The sequence below is a fragment of the Mya arenaria genome, chromosome 6 (genome assembly GCF_026914265.1).
Source record: "Mya arenaria isolate MELC-2E11 chromosome 6, ASM2691426v1".
Taxonomy (NCBI): domain Eukaryota; kingdom Metazoa; phylum Mollusca; class Bivalvia; order Myida; family Myidae; genus Mya; species Mya arenaria.
The window spans coordinates 28984668-29002037 of NC_069127.1; the positions used below are offsets into that span (position 1 = coordinate 28984668).

Genomic DNA, 17370 nt, shown 5'->3' on the forward strand with positions numbered 1-17370 from the left:
GGTTGGGCCTCTAGAGGAGCGAGGTAAGGCGGGGCAGGTCACTCTACTCGTGTATCTAGAAATCATTGTACATATTATACTCCACTAACTTTCTCTTTATTAGCAGATATTTTAGTTACCTTTTCAATGTCATATTTCATTGAAGATTTACACAGAAGCCTTACACAAAATACTCTAAGTGATCTCGTCAACGAATGTATTGTTAGATTGCTTTTTTTTTTAAACAATATTTCTGGTAACAATTTCTAGTAATAATATCTATTAGGAAAATAATAGTTTGATGGTCTAAAATGGTTAACACAGTAAAACGATCCATTTAATTTGTAATCTTGTCTTTATTTAGTGAAAATTCTTGGTCTTAACAATATTATCTGGTCAACGAATGTATTATACAATATCTTTTTTAAAATGATATTTCTGGTAATAATTTCTAGTAATAATATCTTTATGGAAAATAATAGTTTGATGGTCTGAAATGGTTAAGAATTTAAGACAGTAATACGATCTAATTAATTTGTAATCTTGACTTACTACGAGGTATTTAATTGAAATTCTTGGTATTGACAAAATTTTATCATACGCTCGTTTAAGAACGAGCGCCAATAAGTTGTTCATAAATAATGTAACATTATATTAGGAACTTGTTTCTCTCTAGAATTTCATTCAACATTTGTATAGAAGAATTGAATAGAATACCGTTTGAATATTGCCATATAATTTAATATTCATTTGGACTTGGGGAATAAAACGAAATGAGCTTTATGTACTGAAGGTACCCATACTCTTCTCCAGTCAACTGTTTAAAATTTGGTACAGTTGTCCACAGGTTATAATGTGGTTAATAAGCACATTTGAATGATCTGATTGGTTAATGGTCAATATTGAATAAATATTGACCAATCAATAAACTTTTCAGCTAGCTTTGACCAAACCATAGAATTAACCATATTTATACACATGGCTTCTGATGTTTACAATTTAGCTTTGTTGATAATGCTTTGAACATTATATATATTATAAGTCTATAAAATTATAATTATGATATTCTTTATGTTGAGTAAGTTAAGTAAATAAAACTGTTATACTATTTATCTTGGTGATATGGTTATTCTCCTACTTAAAAACTATAGTGGTTTTAAATCACATCTCGCTAGTTCTGGATTATAAGATGATATCATATTACTACTGCTAGACTTTTATGTAGAACAGCACCATTTCTTGGAAGCTTTAGCGCTAGGAGCCGGGGTTTGCCAAACTGCTTATGCTTTTATGGAATCACTCCGCTTCGATGAATTTTTTATATTGATATTCATGATATTATTAATATTTTTGTTTCCTTTTATGTTAAACTTTTAAAGAGTAGTTTTCTCTCTGAAGTTGTAAGACTAGTCCTTTGATTTATTGCTTGAATGTCAATGAGAACATTTTCTAAGGAAAAAAATATACTGTAAATAACAGTTTCTTAGTTTGAAGATCTCATTAATGATCTTCCTTATAAGCTTTATTTCTTCACAAGATTTATTCTGGCATTTCTCTCATTTTTAGCTCAACTATTCTAAAAATACAGAGGGCTATACTTTTTAATCAAGGTTCGGTGTTGGCGTCTGAGTACGGTTAAAGTTTAAGGGCAAGATGGAAATACCCTTCATTCAATTCACTTCATACTTTATCATAAACACACAGATGTTCAGGAATATCATACAGTTCCGTTATATAACTCCATATTATCCAAGGGCAACTTGAGCATCCAGGGGTGCGTTTCAATAAAGATTTTTATCGTAACTTGAAATACATATTTGAGTGAATTGAACTCGAGTCAGCATTGAAAATGAACACCAAATTGAGTAAATAAAAATAATTGATGTACAAATATTGATAATCTTTATACAGGTTTAAGAAAATTGAAGTTACGGCTAAAATCCTTTATTGAAACAGCCCCCAGGGTTTTAACACAGATCTCAATACTTCACACAGTTGTTCATGGCCATCACACAATTAGGTTAAATAATTCCGTATCGTCCTTAATACAAATTGTGGCCGTAGATTGATATTCTTTTTCTTTTCCTTGATTATTTTTATTGCATTTCATTGTTTTTGACAGGCACATATTACGTCATCATTTCATTTATTTCTAAGACAAGCAGTGTTTAGTCCAGCAGGCTGTCCTACTACAGCTCTTGTTATAAAAAAAGAGTACTTGCTTTTTTACGTACATTGTATAAAAGTACACACTACATACTATAGCATGAATAACTGACAAAATCTGAGTTTTGGCGATTTTACTCTGCGATCATTTTACTGTTTTGTCCTCATTAATACATTATTTGATTTTGATTTAACAAGTAATGGAAATACACCACATCATTCAATTAGACTGTGTTAAGGGTTTGACAGCATTTTTAACTTTCAATTGCAACTTAATCTTAAATCAGGAAAACACAAAATAAGAAATAAAAATGTAATGGAAACACATCATTTATATAGTAAACTTTATTGTTGATTATTTTGTAAGGATTATTGTGAAGCATCTTTGTAAGGCATTTCAACTCGGTGAAAATGTTGTAATTTTTAAAAAATATTATTTTTAGTCCCCTCTACTTTTTATTAAAAATATTCATTATATAGACAATATATATGCTTATTTTCATAGTTTTGTAGTACAAAGATTTTAAAATGTCTTTAAAATCAACTTCAAAAGTAAGGCTATTAGATAACTGTATACAAAGTTAAAAATTCAACTCAAGTTGGCTATGAAGATTTCCCCTAATCGCAGTACACCCGTTTGAGTATGAATGAAGATACTCAGCCTTCACACCGCCTTGATAAATAGAATAATATATTCAGTAATTAAAATTACTTTTTCATAGATCCATCGGCTGTGGAGAACCTGAGGACGACCCTCGTTGACAGTTACCACATATACTTTGCCTGGGACCCGCCGGTAAATGCCACCTTCGACACGTACCTAGTTACCATAGAAATCAATCGTGCAGACACGCAGGAAGTCTCACTGAACAGGTGAGATTTGATTTTGATATGTCTGGAGAACTTCTGAAATGGCTGTGTTCTGCAAGATTTCCAATGTATACTTATCATTGTTTCAAATACTAAGATATTTACTTAATCTTGTCAGTGATTTATGGAAAAAAAAATTACGTTTGTCTTAGCCCTGGTGTTAACGTCATAGTCTGCATCAAGCAAACACTTAATATTGTTGGTGTTTACTTATTGTTCAATTAGATATCTTACCTTAGTACACCAGTCCTGTTAAGTTACGGGAATAATCTATGCCAAACATGTCATGTGATATGTACAATTTTCTTTGGAAATTCACGATCTTTTTTACAATGGGGCCCAGATGATGTGTTTACATGATTCATGGTATATTATCATGATAAAAACAAATTGTTTGTATGGCAAGGCCCATAACACATGTTAAAAATTGACATGAATTATTCCCCATGTACAATTGCGTTTATTTGTTCTCATTTGCTGATGCTTACTGTAACTGAGTTTGTCACTGCTGATAAAACTAAATGCATCAATCGATGTGAGTAATGTCCCTTTGAAGTGAAATGTAAACAAGCTCCTTTTTCTTCCTTTTACTTGTCTATTATAGCAATTTGGGCAAGAAATGATTATTGAAAACAAAACGAACAAAAGCTTCATACTATGGATAAGAGGCAGGCATTGTTTGGGGGGTGGGGAATTCTGGGGGGAAAGAGTGTGTCCTATACACAGTGATTTGCATTAATAGGAACAAGCATTTGCACCTGTTGCACCATATCAACATGTGTATGACAAAATATTCTGGGATCTAGAATTTTAGTTTGAATTTGTGTATGTGTCACTTAAAATTGAACTGAGCGTTATATTTGCAAATTTAAGCTAGATATGTCTTTAATATGTGACCATACATAATATTACTGCTTGGAATCACCTATGTTCAAAGAAGTGATTGTACCATTGTTAATAAGAGAGTCCGAATGCAAGCTTGTACAAGGATATGTCATGTTCACTTTTACAAGCCATGTTATTGTCTTCCAGTTCTGTGACGAGCTACAAGTTGGATGATCTTGCCCCAGGCACGCTGTTCACAATCTCCGTGGTAACCGTGTCATCCAATATTACTAGTGACCGACTAACGATCAATGTTGTCACAAGTGAGTATAATAATGGTTTCTATATTATGTGTATGAACTGTAAACATTTGTTTATCGAGGGGTGAGAGTGGTCTAGTGGTATAGGTGCCCGCCTCTCTCCCAACAGGTTGTGGGTTCGATCCTTCACAGTGGTAATTTCTCACAGCCTCTCAAAATGGACACGAGTACTGCATGGTTTCTACCCAGGATACAAACAAAGTAATTCTATAAGCTATCAGCTTTCATCACATCGTGCCAAAAGAAATTACCCGGGTATAAGACGATAGGGGGTATTAGACGCAGGCAAAAAATCAGTGAAAAATCCAAGAAAAAACGTTTAATCTATGTTTTTGGTTTAAAGACGCATAGAAAAAATGTCAAAATTGTCTGGCAATTTGTTGACAGTGACACAATTTTTTTTTTCGTAAAAATGGCGATGGTTATCTTTAAAACCATACAATGATAATACAATAACCTGTCGAGAATGAAAAGTTAAGTTATGCAAAAACCTTATATTGTACGGGTTTGTTCTCAAAATGTCAACACCTACAGAAAAGAATAAAGAACGTGGCAAAGTGCGAAAAAACAAGACCATTATCGCAACAGTTTGTAGTATTGGTATGTTAAACAGGTTAAAGGCAGTGCCAGTTTTTCACACCTTATCGTACAACTGACAAAAAATATTTTGACAGTGCAAAACTTTGCTTCTTTATATGCATGTTTAATTATTGTTATATTCAAAATAATATTTAATAATTTTAATCTACAATCGTACATTTTTTTTTACATTATAAACGTCTTACGATATACCGTATCCCGATCTACAACTGCCGTTTTAACCTGTATATACTCGATCGATATGACGCGAGTAACCTCACTTTATACATAAATCTAAACAAACGCTCGGCCTGAAATCGACCTCAGAAAAAAAGTTCAAAAGCTTGTTTTGGGTTATTAGATGCAGACATTTTTTTACATTGAAATTTGAGGGAAAAAAGTGCGTCTAATACCCAGTCATTTACGGTAGTATAAACTAAACATTTGTTGATGTTGATTATACTAATTTATTTGAGCTTCATTGTGAAGACGGCTTTAAGCAGATATGAATAACTCTGGGGTCTGTTTCTTAAATAGAAACCAGTACTTGTGTCCTATTATAGAGACACGTAGATGGTACCTCTGGTCGTGGTCAAGTGGTTAAGGTATCTGCCTCTTACCCAAGTGGTCACGCTCTTTCATCAAATTGTAATACCTTGCGTACTTTAGTTTTGGAATGGGGCCTAGGCTCTTTCAGGAAGAAATTTGCTGGCATAAAGGAATTTTGATTAACACAACTTTTTTAGAGTACTTTATGTGCTGTATACAAAGCATGGCTGCAAGACACATGGGATTGCTTTGTCGGGTGTTGATGTTGACATCGACATTGTCAGTGACGTCACACTAGTTTCCGATTTAACTTTTTAACTATTTTGCTTACAGCCATCAAATTTGATACGTACATTGGTCATGGTCAAAAGATGACCCGATTGATCTTGTGTCAATAGGTCAAGGTAATGAAGACATCAAATAGAAACTTTATGGTCATTTCTCTCTTCATACTTAATATTCACAATGGTCATGTCAGTAGATGACCCCTATTGATTTTTGGATTAATGCTTACATGTAAAATCAAAAGTATAGGTCATGGTGACCTTTTTATAAACATTATGGGCGCTTTGGGTGATGCATCCGATTCACGGATTTCTTGCTTACTTAAAGTAAAAATGTGTTATTTTTTAATCCCGTTTATTTTTAATAATCTTTTCAAATGGAATACCCTGAATGGGATTTTTACACAAAAATGGGGGAAAATACATACTCAGAATTTGGGCTCAAAGCCCTAATTTCAGCCCCCAATCAATAGTAAGACAGCTTTGATGTGTCTTTCATTATTGACTATCTTTGTCTGGTTCCAGGCCCATTGTCTGTTATGGACCTGTCAGCAGAGGATTGGGGTACCGGCTTGAGGGTCAACTGGAGTCTACAGAATGTGACAGGATCTCAGTCTGGATTCCTGGTATGTACATTAGCTGGGATTAATATATAATGCTTCTGTAACACATGTATATGCATTAAATAACATTTCTCAAAATAAAATAAACAGTTTTTAACAGTACAGTATATAAGTTTACCAATTTTGGCCTGAAATCGACCTCAGAAAAAAAATGTCAAAAGCTTGTTACTGGTTGTAAGACGCAGGCATTTTTTTACATTGAAATCTGAGGGAAAAAAGTGTGCGTTATAACCAGTCATTTACGGTACTTATATAACAGAAAAGAATTAATTTGGGAAGCATAATAGTTATATAATTATGAGATATTTTTTCTTTCCTTAAATATAATTTTTTAAGAGTTAGCTAAACAAAATGCTATAAATTGGTATAGTTATACCAATAATATGATAAAAAAAAAATTGTTCAGAAAACTGCATACATGCAGGTACCTTCATGTATTTTCACCTCAGGTGACCTACCGGGAGTTTCCGATTGGCAAGTCGTCATACCTTCCCCCGATATCAGCGATCCAAGACGAGCTGCAGTATACAGTGGAAATTCCCAATCTGCTCGCTGGCGGGACGTACAATGTGGTTGTTCAGGTGTGGCAGAATGTGTCTGGAGTCACAGCGGGGTCGGCAATTCAGCAAATTAACGCCACGACACGTAAGTATTGTTCCCAGTTGGTTGAAAGAATTTATATTGTAAATGGTGATAATTTTTAGCTCGTCTGTTTTTTCAATGACAAAAAGTCATGGTATATTATATCTGGTGTCATCGTTGGTGTTGTCATGCAAAAACTTTAACCCTGTGGTCAGTCAAGATACTCAAATAAAAAAGAAGAAAAAGATATACAGTCGAACCTTGTTGGCTTGAACTCCCAGGGATTGACACATGTAAACTGTATGAGAAATGCGTCTGCTCATGAACTATACTTAATATATTTTTACAGAAGAGCTTAATATATGTGGAAATATATCTCATAAACATTATTAACATAATTCTAATTGACTACTAGAGCAGTTGATTTTAATTGGCTACTAGAGCAGTTGATTTTAATTGGCTACTAGAGCAGTTGATGATGAAATGTTTGTTTCATACATATCCTTTCCTTATGTGTTGTTAGAATGATGCATTAAATTGTATGAAATACCGATTTGTTTAATTAGATTATATTTTGCTTTTTTGAAAATTTATTGTTATAAAACAGAGTCTCTAAATCTTACATGATATTAACGATTTATTCAGGTTTGGGTAAATTATTACTGGGTAATTTATTTGTTTTCACTAATATTTAAATCTTAAAATATTATCTTTACAGAACCCAAGCCTGTGGAAAACCTTACAGTAAGCATAGAAGACACAACCTCCATTCGGCTAGACTGGAGCCAAGCAGCTAACAGCATACATGACTATTACCTGGTCAGACACAGAACCAGTCTACGGGAGCCAAGCGCATTGTGGGTGTTAAACTCCACCTACATTCCCGACCTGGCGTTGGCGGGCTTGTTTCCTGGTGAGAGATATGAGCTGGAGGTTTTTGCGGTCAGCGGAAATGTCAATAGTGAAGTGCAGACGGACAGTATTGTTTTACGTAAGTGTAATAATAGTGTATGAAGGGTATAATATATGTAACATGAAGTGAGCAGAACATTTATTTGGGTTGAAGGTAGTGAAACATGTCTGATCCACCTGCCAAGTCTAATCAAATTTGAGTGGGTTTGGGCCAGTATTCAAGATAATTCTTATTCTTGTCGTTAGACTTGCCTCAGTGATTACATGAAGTTGATTGGTCAATTAATTTAACAGTCCAATCAAAACACTCAGATTCTTATTGGAAATTTAAGTAAAATTGCCAATTTCTCTATACATAAAGAACAAGAAGAAATGAAAATGAGTTTTTGGTCTTGTGAAAGCTGTAAGTATTATAGGAAAAGACCATGCATTGGTAATTTTGCCTAATTCAGGTGAATTGGATGTTTTGCTATTCTGAAACAGTGACAAATATATCAATTTCATACTACATGTACAAAAAGTCATTTTTTGCAAGATATGTGCATGTGAATTTAAAACAAAATCACGCCCACATCTGTTTTATTATTGAATTCAATAATTTACAGCACCCCTGTCTCCCCCAAGCCTCAGTTTGATAACCAATGAAACGACAGCATCCTCGGTAAAAATCCAGTGGCTGTACAACCGCAGTGCCACCTACGTGGAACAATGGCAGATCAGTTACCATGACGACGTAGGAAATGACCAACGAGACATGGTACCCAGCCCGGCCACTGCCAGCATTGTCGAGCACACTGTGGTCGGTCTGCTTGCTGGGTTCAAGTACAATATGTCTGTTCGCAGTGTGGTTCAAGGCGTGTACTCTAGCGATGTACATGTGATCGCTATCACCAGTAAGTTGAAGCAGAGGGTATACATTTGTGTCATTGATGAAATAATATAAAGTGAAGAATACAGAAATATAGAGTGACATTAAGATCACAATTAGTAAATAGGTTGTTTGGCTTACCCAGCAACAATTTGAGGGGTGGGTAGTTACAAATAGGTAGATTTAATGTTTTTAACCCTATTTTAATGATAAAAATGATTATTTAGACAGAAAAGTTGTTCGGATAAGGCCTCAAAAAACACTTCAATTTTTTTTCTTTATAGCCAAAATACAAAAAATAATATTGTATACAAATTTTTATACATAAAGTATAGTTATCTTTTATGTAGCTGTAGTTTTTAAAAGCCTACATTCTTTAATACTTAAAAAAATCCTTCTTTCAGAACCAGTGAACAATGTGAACTTGTTCTTCCATGATGCAGAAAAAACTTCATTCACCATCATCTACAGCTTTGAAAACATAGACAACTTTGACGAAATAGTGTTCACTTTGACTGAAACAAGGGAGGTAATCATCAGGACAAAGGCTGATGAAGGAAGGAGACTAGAGTTCTCTAACCTGACAGCAGGAGAGCTCTTCACAGTGGAGGTGTATACAGTCAGTGGAGAAGTGGAGAGCGAAATAAAGACCATGCAGGCTCAAACATGTAAGGTTACACAATATAATTACAATTAAAGATACTTTTACAAGTAAAAAAACCCATCTTTCACTAAAATTGAATGAGTGTATGAGCAACAACAGACTTAAAACAACACAATCATAATCTTGTCTGTGAAGTTGTAGCTATGATGTAATGCTGATGTCATTCCTTGAAGGAAGTAATCACTGTCAGTCATTGGATGTAAAGAAAAGTAGTAAATAACGGATAGTAACTTTATTGTGCAGGTTTTAAGAACAACACAATCAAACTGGTAGTCTTAATATTATGTATTGCTTCAGAGAAGGTCATCATTACTGTTGTAATAATAGTATTATTGTTTTTGTCAAAATAAAGAAATATACATTCAGATCACAATTATGAATGCTTATTGCCTCTAATATAATGTGATTACATTTTTTGGAAATAATTAATCTTTGAATGGAAGGCAAAGTTTTGAATTATTGGTTAAGTCATTTTTCTTAAAAATAGTAAAATCATCTTATAATTATGATGCTTTGTGTTGTTGTTTTTTTTAGTGCCAAATAATGTGACCATGACAGTGACATCAAAATCAGCCACAGATATTTCACTGAACCTTATTAGACCTGAAGGCGGTGTTGACAAGTACGAAGTTAAGTGTTACCACGGAACTGTGCCTGTGAAGGCTGTTACCATAGATACCATTGAAGCAGTGGTTGTCTTTGAGATTGACCAGCTAACCCCATTCACAGAGTACCAGTGTATCACAAACACGTGGTTTGGCACCTACAGTGTGCCTTCTTTCATCGCTGTTGTCACTCTACAAGCTGGTATGCATAGTTTAGAATTTTACAAATTATTGGTCCACCTTTTATAAGTATGCCTTTAGCTTAACCCTGATCCAAAGCCTAGCCCTAAGTGAAGAATACAATATTATAAAGAACCATTGAAATACAGTTGAACACCGTTTATTTGAAGTTGTGGGGACTCAACAAATAACTTCGGAATAGCGGTGTTTCGGATTAACAATTTTCCGCAAATGACCGCGTTCACGAATTATAGATGACGTGAAATACTAAGTCGTGAAAATTGCAATGTTGGTTACACGTTACCAATACGAAACACTCGGTTTGAGTTTTCTTTTGTAGATAAAAATATTTGTTGATTTATTGTTTAATAATTGACAAATAATTTGTTATTATACTTCTTTATTAAAACAACATAAAACATTTAAAACAAAATGACAGCACATGTATGAATCTGATGAGATTTTCGAATGATATTCAGATTGTGTTAACCAGGAATTATATACTACATCACCGAAATGAATCGTTCATTTTCTGATATCGATGTTTGTAACATACGTGTGCTCAATGTCATTCTTTAAAAAGCTCCATTGTCACCTCAAGCCGATGCCCGAATGCATTCGCAGTAAGGTGTGAAAAACTATGACACAATCAGGTTTGAATTAAGAGTTGATAAATATGTGTGAAATACCAAATCGGGACTGTAATTTTTACTTCGGAATAGCGATTATTTCGGAATAGCGATTTCGAATTAAAGACCAAACATTTAGTTAAACAAAGAAGGAGTAAAATTTGGACCGAAAAATTAATTCGAAATAGCGATAATTTCGAATAAACGGTGTTCGGAATAGCGGTGTTCATCTGTATGATCAAAAAAACAATCAATTTTGGTAAACCCTTGCTTAAAAAGGTATTCTTATGACCTGGGCCGGTATTTATAAAACACCCTATGTCATTTCTTAACTTAAGTCAATTCCCTATTTCTTTCATAGTCAAATTAAAAGATAGTATATGTATTTTTAAAATAAAATTAAATATCATGAATAAAATCAATGTCTATGTGTATTTAAGATATTTTTAAATTATTATATCATATGATCATTGACATATTTAACTTAGGATAATAAATGACTTAAGATGTTTTATGAATTCCGCACCTGGGCTGGTTGTCATAAAGCATTTCTAACTTAAGTTAAATCTATTTCCTGATTTATGTATCTCACTTGTCATATTAATATATAAAACATCATAATCTATGTAATACATAGCTTTCATTGCCTTTATTGAAAATACTTAACATCTATGGTAAACAAACTTTAAATTTAATTTAATTTGGCTATAATCTTTTTAACAAATCAACTTCAGTGGGGAATTTGAAATGACTGAAGATGTGTTGTGTAACTATACTGTCTCATCAATGTACCGGTACTAATAATTGTATCTTGAGCCTAGAAGTTATTCTGAAGAAAATAATAAATACTGCTTGGCCTCTGTGGTAGACTTGCTGGTCTCCATGAGGGCAGAAGGGTAACAGCTAAATTGTGACGTATAATGTAATATTTTCTGAAGTTTGAATAAAAAAAACCTTCAAAACATTGTTTTAAAACATTTATTATTTTACAGCCCCATCAGTTGTGCAAGATGTGGTTGCCATGGAAACAGCCCCAACTGAGGTCAAGCTGAACTGGAAAATCCCACAGAGTCAGAACGGTTACATACAACTATACATCATCACCTTTAGGGGAGAAAAAGAGGTATGTTATCACTGGTTCTATGTATTTGACATTGTGCAAAACATTATTTAAAATTTCGGCATCTAATTTTTTATTCAAGACTTTGAGAAGCTCAGGAAAATTAAATGCACGGACTTGGATTCAACAAAAAAAAATTATTAATAAAATTGTTTGATATACTGAGGGCGGTCATAATTGGAATTTAGCTTCCTGTTAGTAAGTGTGAGAGTTTATTGAACGTTGTAGGACGATCGATATTGGTATTGTGAAATCTCTACGAATTGAACTCAATGGGTTGAAAAGTCTTCATTTATTAGGGGTTGAAATGTCTGTGTTTAAGGCGAAAAAGTATTAGGCCTTTTAGTGGTTGAAATGACAAAAGGGTTGAAAAGCCTTGATTTTTGTGAAATTTACCAAGATGTTAAAAAGTCCTGCCATTGGGTTGAAAAGTCCATATTGAATATTGTGATGTGTATTGAATATTATATCTTAATATGCTTTAAACTATGATACTATATATTGCTTGAATTTCACAAGTCTTTCATTCGCAATAAGGATACAAAATTTAAAAACATAGCAAAATATCAATTTACCTGTGTTAACCACTTAGAAAATAATGCCATCATGTATTTCAAGCCTTGAATGAATAGCCAGAATCAAGAAAATCATGAAAAAAACCCTTGAAATTTGACCTGATATACAGTATTTATTTATATGTTTATGGTACTGCAGGGTGATGTTGTGAGCGGTTCCCTGAATGTGACGGCTTCTACCACTTCCCAGGTGTTTAAGAACTTCAAAGCTGGGTACCGGTACACATTTGAGGTAAATGGGTTAAAATGCTTTTCCCAGACAAAATCAATTTTAAGATATTTAATAACACCTGGTTTAAATAGTGGTTTAATGTTAAGTGCTATTTGATTTGGTGTAATATTACAATTTGTTGTGATTAGCTTCAGTCAAAATTGTTAAAACATGGTAAATTCTTCAGTTTGGAGTCAGCCAAATTGTTATTGGTCTTATAATTAATGTCTATTTCAGGTTCAAGGTTTTACCATAGCAGCAGGTCCTGCTGGCATTGCTGTGATCAACATGAAGACATACAGTAAGTGTGAAATACTCTTTAAGCATGCAGCTTTATAGCTATGAAATACTTTCATCGATGCATTAAAAAACCCCGATACAAAAAGAACTAAACAGTCAGGAGAACGAAATCAACCAAATACAATAAAAAAAACACCATTAATATAATATAGAAATTTTTTCAACCATTACTTTTGCTTCATTTAAGTATTTTTGTTTTCTCAGGCCGGCAATATTATATTATGGCACAAAAAAGTAAAAAATAATGCACAATGTGAATCTCATAAACAGACGTGCTTGTAATGTACCAGACTTGTATGTTGCTGCTGAACATTTATCCGTTGCAATAAATATTTCTTATACATGTATCATTGTTATTTTCTCATTTCCAGAGCCACCATACAAGACGGGTGTGACAAACACCACCGCACAGCCACGGAAGGTGAGCGCCACCATAGTGCCAGAAGATCCGCACAAGATCGTGTTCAACTTCTCAAACGTGTTTTCCGACAAGTACGGGGAGATTGTCTCGTACACAGTGATCGTGTCAGAGTTGAAGGATAATTCTTACATATCGGGGGTTGGCATGCTACCTGGTTGGAAGGAGGCTAGACAGGATAGGAACATCAAGACTTACCAGGTGAGTGAAGGAAGGTTGGCAGGTCTTATAAAGGGCAGTCTGCTGTATAAAGGGAACCGGGAGGGTGCTTAAGGGGAACAATCTTGTTATCAGTAAATAAGATTTTCTCACAAATGCATTATTTTAATAAGCAGTTAAAGGCTTATCACTCAAAATTCATGTTTATTTTACAAGTGTAGATATTGATTTTAAATATGAGCATAACTTTAAATGATGGAAAGACATTTTTATTTTATTTAATTAAATGCTTTCTGGATACATGAAATTTTCTAGAAATGCTTCTTGAATGCACCTGAACATAAAAAGTTTTTTTTACAAATATATATAGGTAGCACTATTAGGTATATTGTAACCTTTAATATGTAGAAGGTGCTATTAGGTATATTGTAACCGTTAATATATAGGTTGCGCTATTATGTATATTGTAAACTTTCGTAGGGAGTTCTATGATGTATATTGTAACCTTTGATATACATAAAAAGCGCTATTAGGTATATTGTAACCTTTGGTATACAGGAAATGCTATTAGGTATATTGTAACCATTAATATCATATGAAAAGGTTTAAATATTGTATTCTGATTTCAGGTTGTCTCCAACTGTACAGACTTCTTTGCCATAGACTCAACGTGTAACGGCCGTTTTGTGCTCCGTCAAAAGAGAGCTGTTGCTGAAGCTGATTACAAGATGTTTGAGATTGGCTCGGAAACAGGCTGTGAGGACCGTACATTCTGTAATGGTCCTCTAAAACCAGACACAACCTACTATGTGGCCCTTAGGGCTTATACAACGATGCAGTTCACGGATACACCTTTCTCAGAGGCTGTGAAAACTGCTGCCATCAGTAAGTAGAGTGGGATTATTTGTGCTACACCATGTGTAGGAAGCACCCCTGTTCCCTCATAGAGACAAAGAAGGGCATCCCACCCTGTCCTGTTTTGGTAGCACCCCTGTGCCCTCAGAGAGATCAGGAAGGGCACCCCACCCTGTCCTGTTTTGGTAGCACCCCTGTTCCCTCATAGAGACAAGGCAGGGCACCCCACCCTGTCCTGTTTTGGTAGCACCCCTGTGCCCTCAGAGAGATCAGGAAGGGCACCCACCCTGTCCTGTATTGGTAGCACCCCTGTTCCCTCATAGAGACAAGGAAGGGCACCCCACCCTGTCCTGTTTAGGTAGCACCCCTGTTCCCTCATAGAGACAAGGCAGGGCACCCCACCCTGTCCTGTTTTGGTAGCACCCCTGTGCCCTCAGAGAGATCAGGAAGGGCACCCACCCTGTCCTGTATTGGTAGCACCCCTGTTCCCTCATAGAGACAAGGAAGGGCACCCCACCCTGTCCTGTTTAGGTAGCACCCCTGTTCCCTCATAGAGATCAGGAAGGGCACCCCCCTGTCCTGTTTTGGAAGCACCCCTGTTCCCTCATAGAGACAAGGAAGGGCATCCCACCCTGTCCTGTTTTGGAAGCACCCCTGTTCCCTCATAGAGACAAGGAAGGGCATCCCACCCTGTCCTATTTTGGTAGCACCCCTGTTCCCTCATAGAGACAAGGAAGGGCATCCCACCCTGTCCTGTTTTGGTAGCACCCCTGTTCCCTCATAAAGACAAGGAAGGGCACCCCACCCTGTCCTGTTTAGGTAGCACCCCTGTGCCCTCATAGAGACAAGGAAGGGCATCCCACCCTGTCCTGTTTAGGTAGCATCCCACCCTGTTTCCTCATAGAGAACAGGAAGGGCATCCCACCCTGTCCTGTTTTGGTAGCACCCCTGTTCCCTCATAAAGACAAGGAAGGGCACCCCACCCTGTCCTGTTTAGGTAGCACCCCTGTGCCCTCATAGAGACAAGGAAGGGCATCCCACCCTGTCCTGTTTAGGTAGCATCCCACCCTGTTTCCTCATAGAGAACAGGAAGGGCATCCCACCCTGTCCTGTTTTGGTAGCACCCCTGTTCCCTCATAGAGACAAGGAAGGGCATCCCACCCTGTCCTGTTTTGGTAGCACCCCTGTTCCCTTATTGTAACTTTTATTGGTAATTATGCAGAAGACTCATAATTCAAATATTTACTAAAAGGCACATTTTTGCTTGTCATGGCTCACATATCCCTGTTTTAATTCAAATGTCAGCAATAGGACACAGACTACTAAATAAATTCCCTCTAAATTCTATAGGAAATTGACTAATTTGTATGCAAAACAACACTGATTTCTAGTGCTTCACAACCCCCAACACTACATATCTGGAGAAAGCGTCACTTGTGTGCCAAACATTAAACAAAATAAGAAAAGAAGTTAAGTTTCTCCTAAGTAAAATAAAAAAAAAATTGAATGTGACTACTGTGTATCTGCATACCACAATATTCGTTGTATGAAAACAATCAATGCGGTGAAAATTTAAACAATAAAAAGTAGATCAAGTAGACCCGTCATGGTCAGCCTTTTTTTAGCTCTACTGGCCAAAGGCCAGAAGAGCTTATGCGATGGTAATGTGTACGTAGTATGTGCATCCGTGCAGTCGTGCGTCCATGCGGTCGTGCGGTCGTGCGTCTGTAAACAATTGCTTGTGAACACGATACAGTCTTCAGTTTTGATTGTATCTCGATGAAACTTGTACAGTATATAGATATCCATTAGTGCTCGGTTCCTTTCGAAAACCAGATCCGTCCATAAATGCCTAGATTATGGGCCATGAAAGTTTTAAAGAAATGCTTTCTATTTTTAGCCAGGTCTGCATGAGCGAATTCTATTTTTAGCCAAGTTTACATGTACATGTAAATTCAAGTCTAGAGTTAAGGGAGACAATTTGCAAGTCTAGGATTTTGAGAGACAATTTGTTTTTTGCTTCTGCAGTTGATTTTGTGAAATACTCTGCCTTGTTCTTGTTGAAAGCCCAAAGGCCATTTTTTAGCTTTAAGTTCTGTAGTTTGCACATTCATCTTAACAAAATTGGTTGTGAATGTTTAAGTTATGCACCTGGTGTCATTAGTGGCCACACCCAGGGTTCACAGGTTTGGTAAACATAAATCTGGAAAGGTTTGAAAATCTTTTTGTGTGTTCGTGCATCCATCTCAGCACAATTGATTGTGAATGTTTGTTCAAATTGATCAATGTTGTCCTAGGATGCCCTTGACTTTGACCTTTTGACCAACTTTTTTTAACTTTTAAAACTACAGAAATTTTTACTATGAGTACAGTTTTGAAAGCATTTTTTTTTGTCAGATGACTTTTACTTGGCACATATTAAAATAGTTCATGCAACTAATCAGCTTACAATACTTTCTGGGCTTAGATGTTGAATGTGCTACGTTTTCAGGTAACCCAAACACAAAACAAAGTATATGTCTGTTGCCTTTTACCCATACATACATGCTCTGGATTGATATGACCACAAAAGCCATGCCAGTAGAGCATAGGCCCTTTTGGGCCTCTTGTTGAAATCCCAAACCATTTAGCTTCAAAACCCATAAATATGGAAGGTAGGCAATGGTTTCAGATTGTATAACAATGCTTTGAATCATGGTCATGTGTTGATTAAAAGAAATAAGGCAATTGTAACTATGAGTAGGCACTTCTGCATTGGTGTAATTTGCCCAATAACCATTGTGAACCATACCATTGTGTTGTTAGCATTACGTTGTCATGACAACAGCTGTTAATAATATAGTGAATAAAACAATATTTAATAAAATAAAAATTATTGTTAAAAACACTTATTAAAATATAGTTAAAGTTTATCCCAGACTTTTAATGAAAATTTTCCATTGAAATTAGCTATAATATCTTCCCTGTAAGCAAAGTGCAAAACATTTCACACAATTGTTTGAGGAAAAAATTACAAACGTACATGTAAGTTCAAAGTTTGCTTTATAGTATTTGTTCTTGAAATTGGACACTGGGGCAAATTTTATTAAGTGAATGG

The 17370-nt window shown here is 35.4% G+C and overlaps 1 protein-coding gene across 1 annotated transcript in view; it reads left to right on the forward strand.

The window, feature by feature from the left end:
• Positions 1–17370, forward strand: part of LOC128238358 (tyrosine-protein phosphatase 10D-like) — a 51519-nt gene that overhangs the window by 17770 nt on the left and 16379 nt on the right. Inside the window, exons 10-22 of the mRNA XM_052954205.1 lie at positions 2868–3018; positions 4048–4163; positions 6098–6198; positions 6645–6840; positions 7496–7768; positions 8295–8582; positions 8962–9225; positions 9756–10028; positions 11628–11758; positions 12470–12562; positions 12779–12842; positions 13213–13460; positions 14048–14303. Coding sequence (XP_052810165.1) covers positions 2868–3018; positions 4048–4163; positions 6098–6198; positions 6645–6840; positions 7496–7768; positions 8295–8582; positions 8962–9225; positions 9756–10028; positions 11628–11758; positions 12470–12562; positions 12779–12842; positions 13213–13460; positions 14048–14303 — 2454 coding nt within the window. The remainder of the gene's footprint in view (positions 1–2867; positions 3019–4047; positions 4164–6097; positions 6199–6644; positions 6841–7495; positions 7769–8294; positions 8583–8961; positions 9226–9755; positions 10029–11627; positions 11759–12469; positions 12563–12778; positions 12843–13212; positions 13461–14047; positions 14304–17370) is intronic.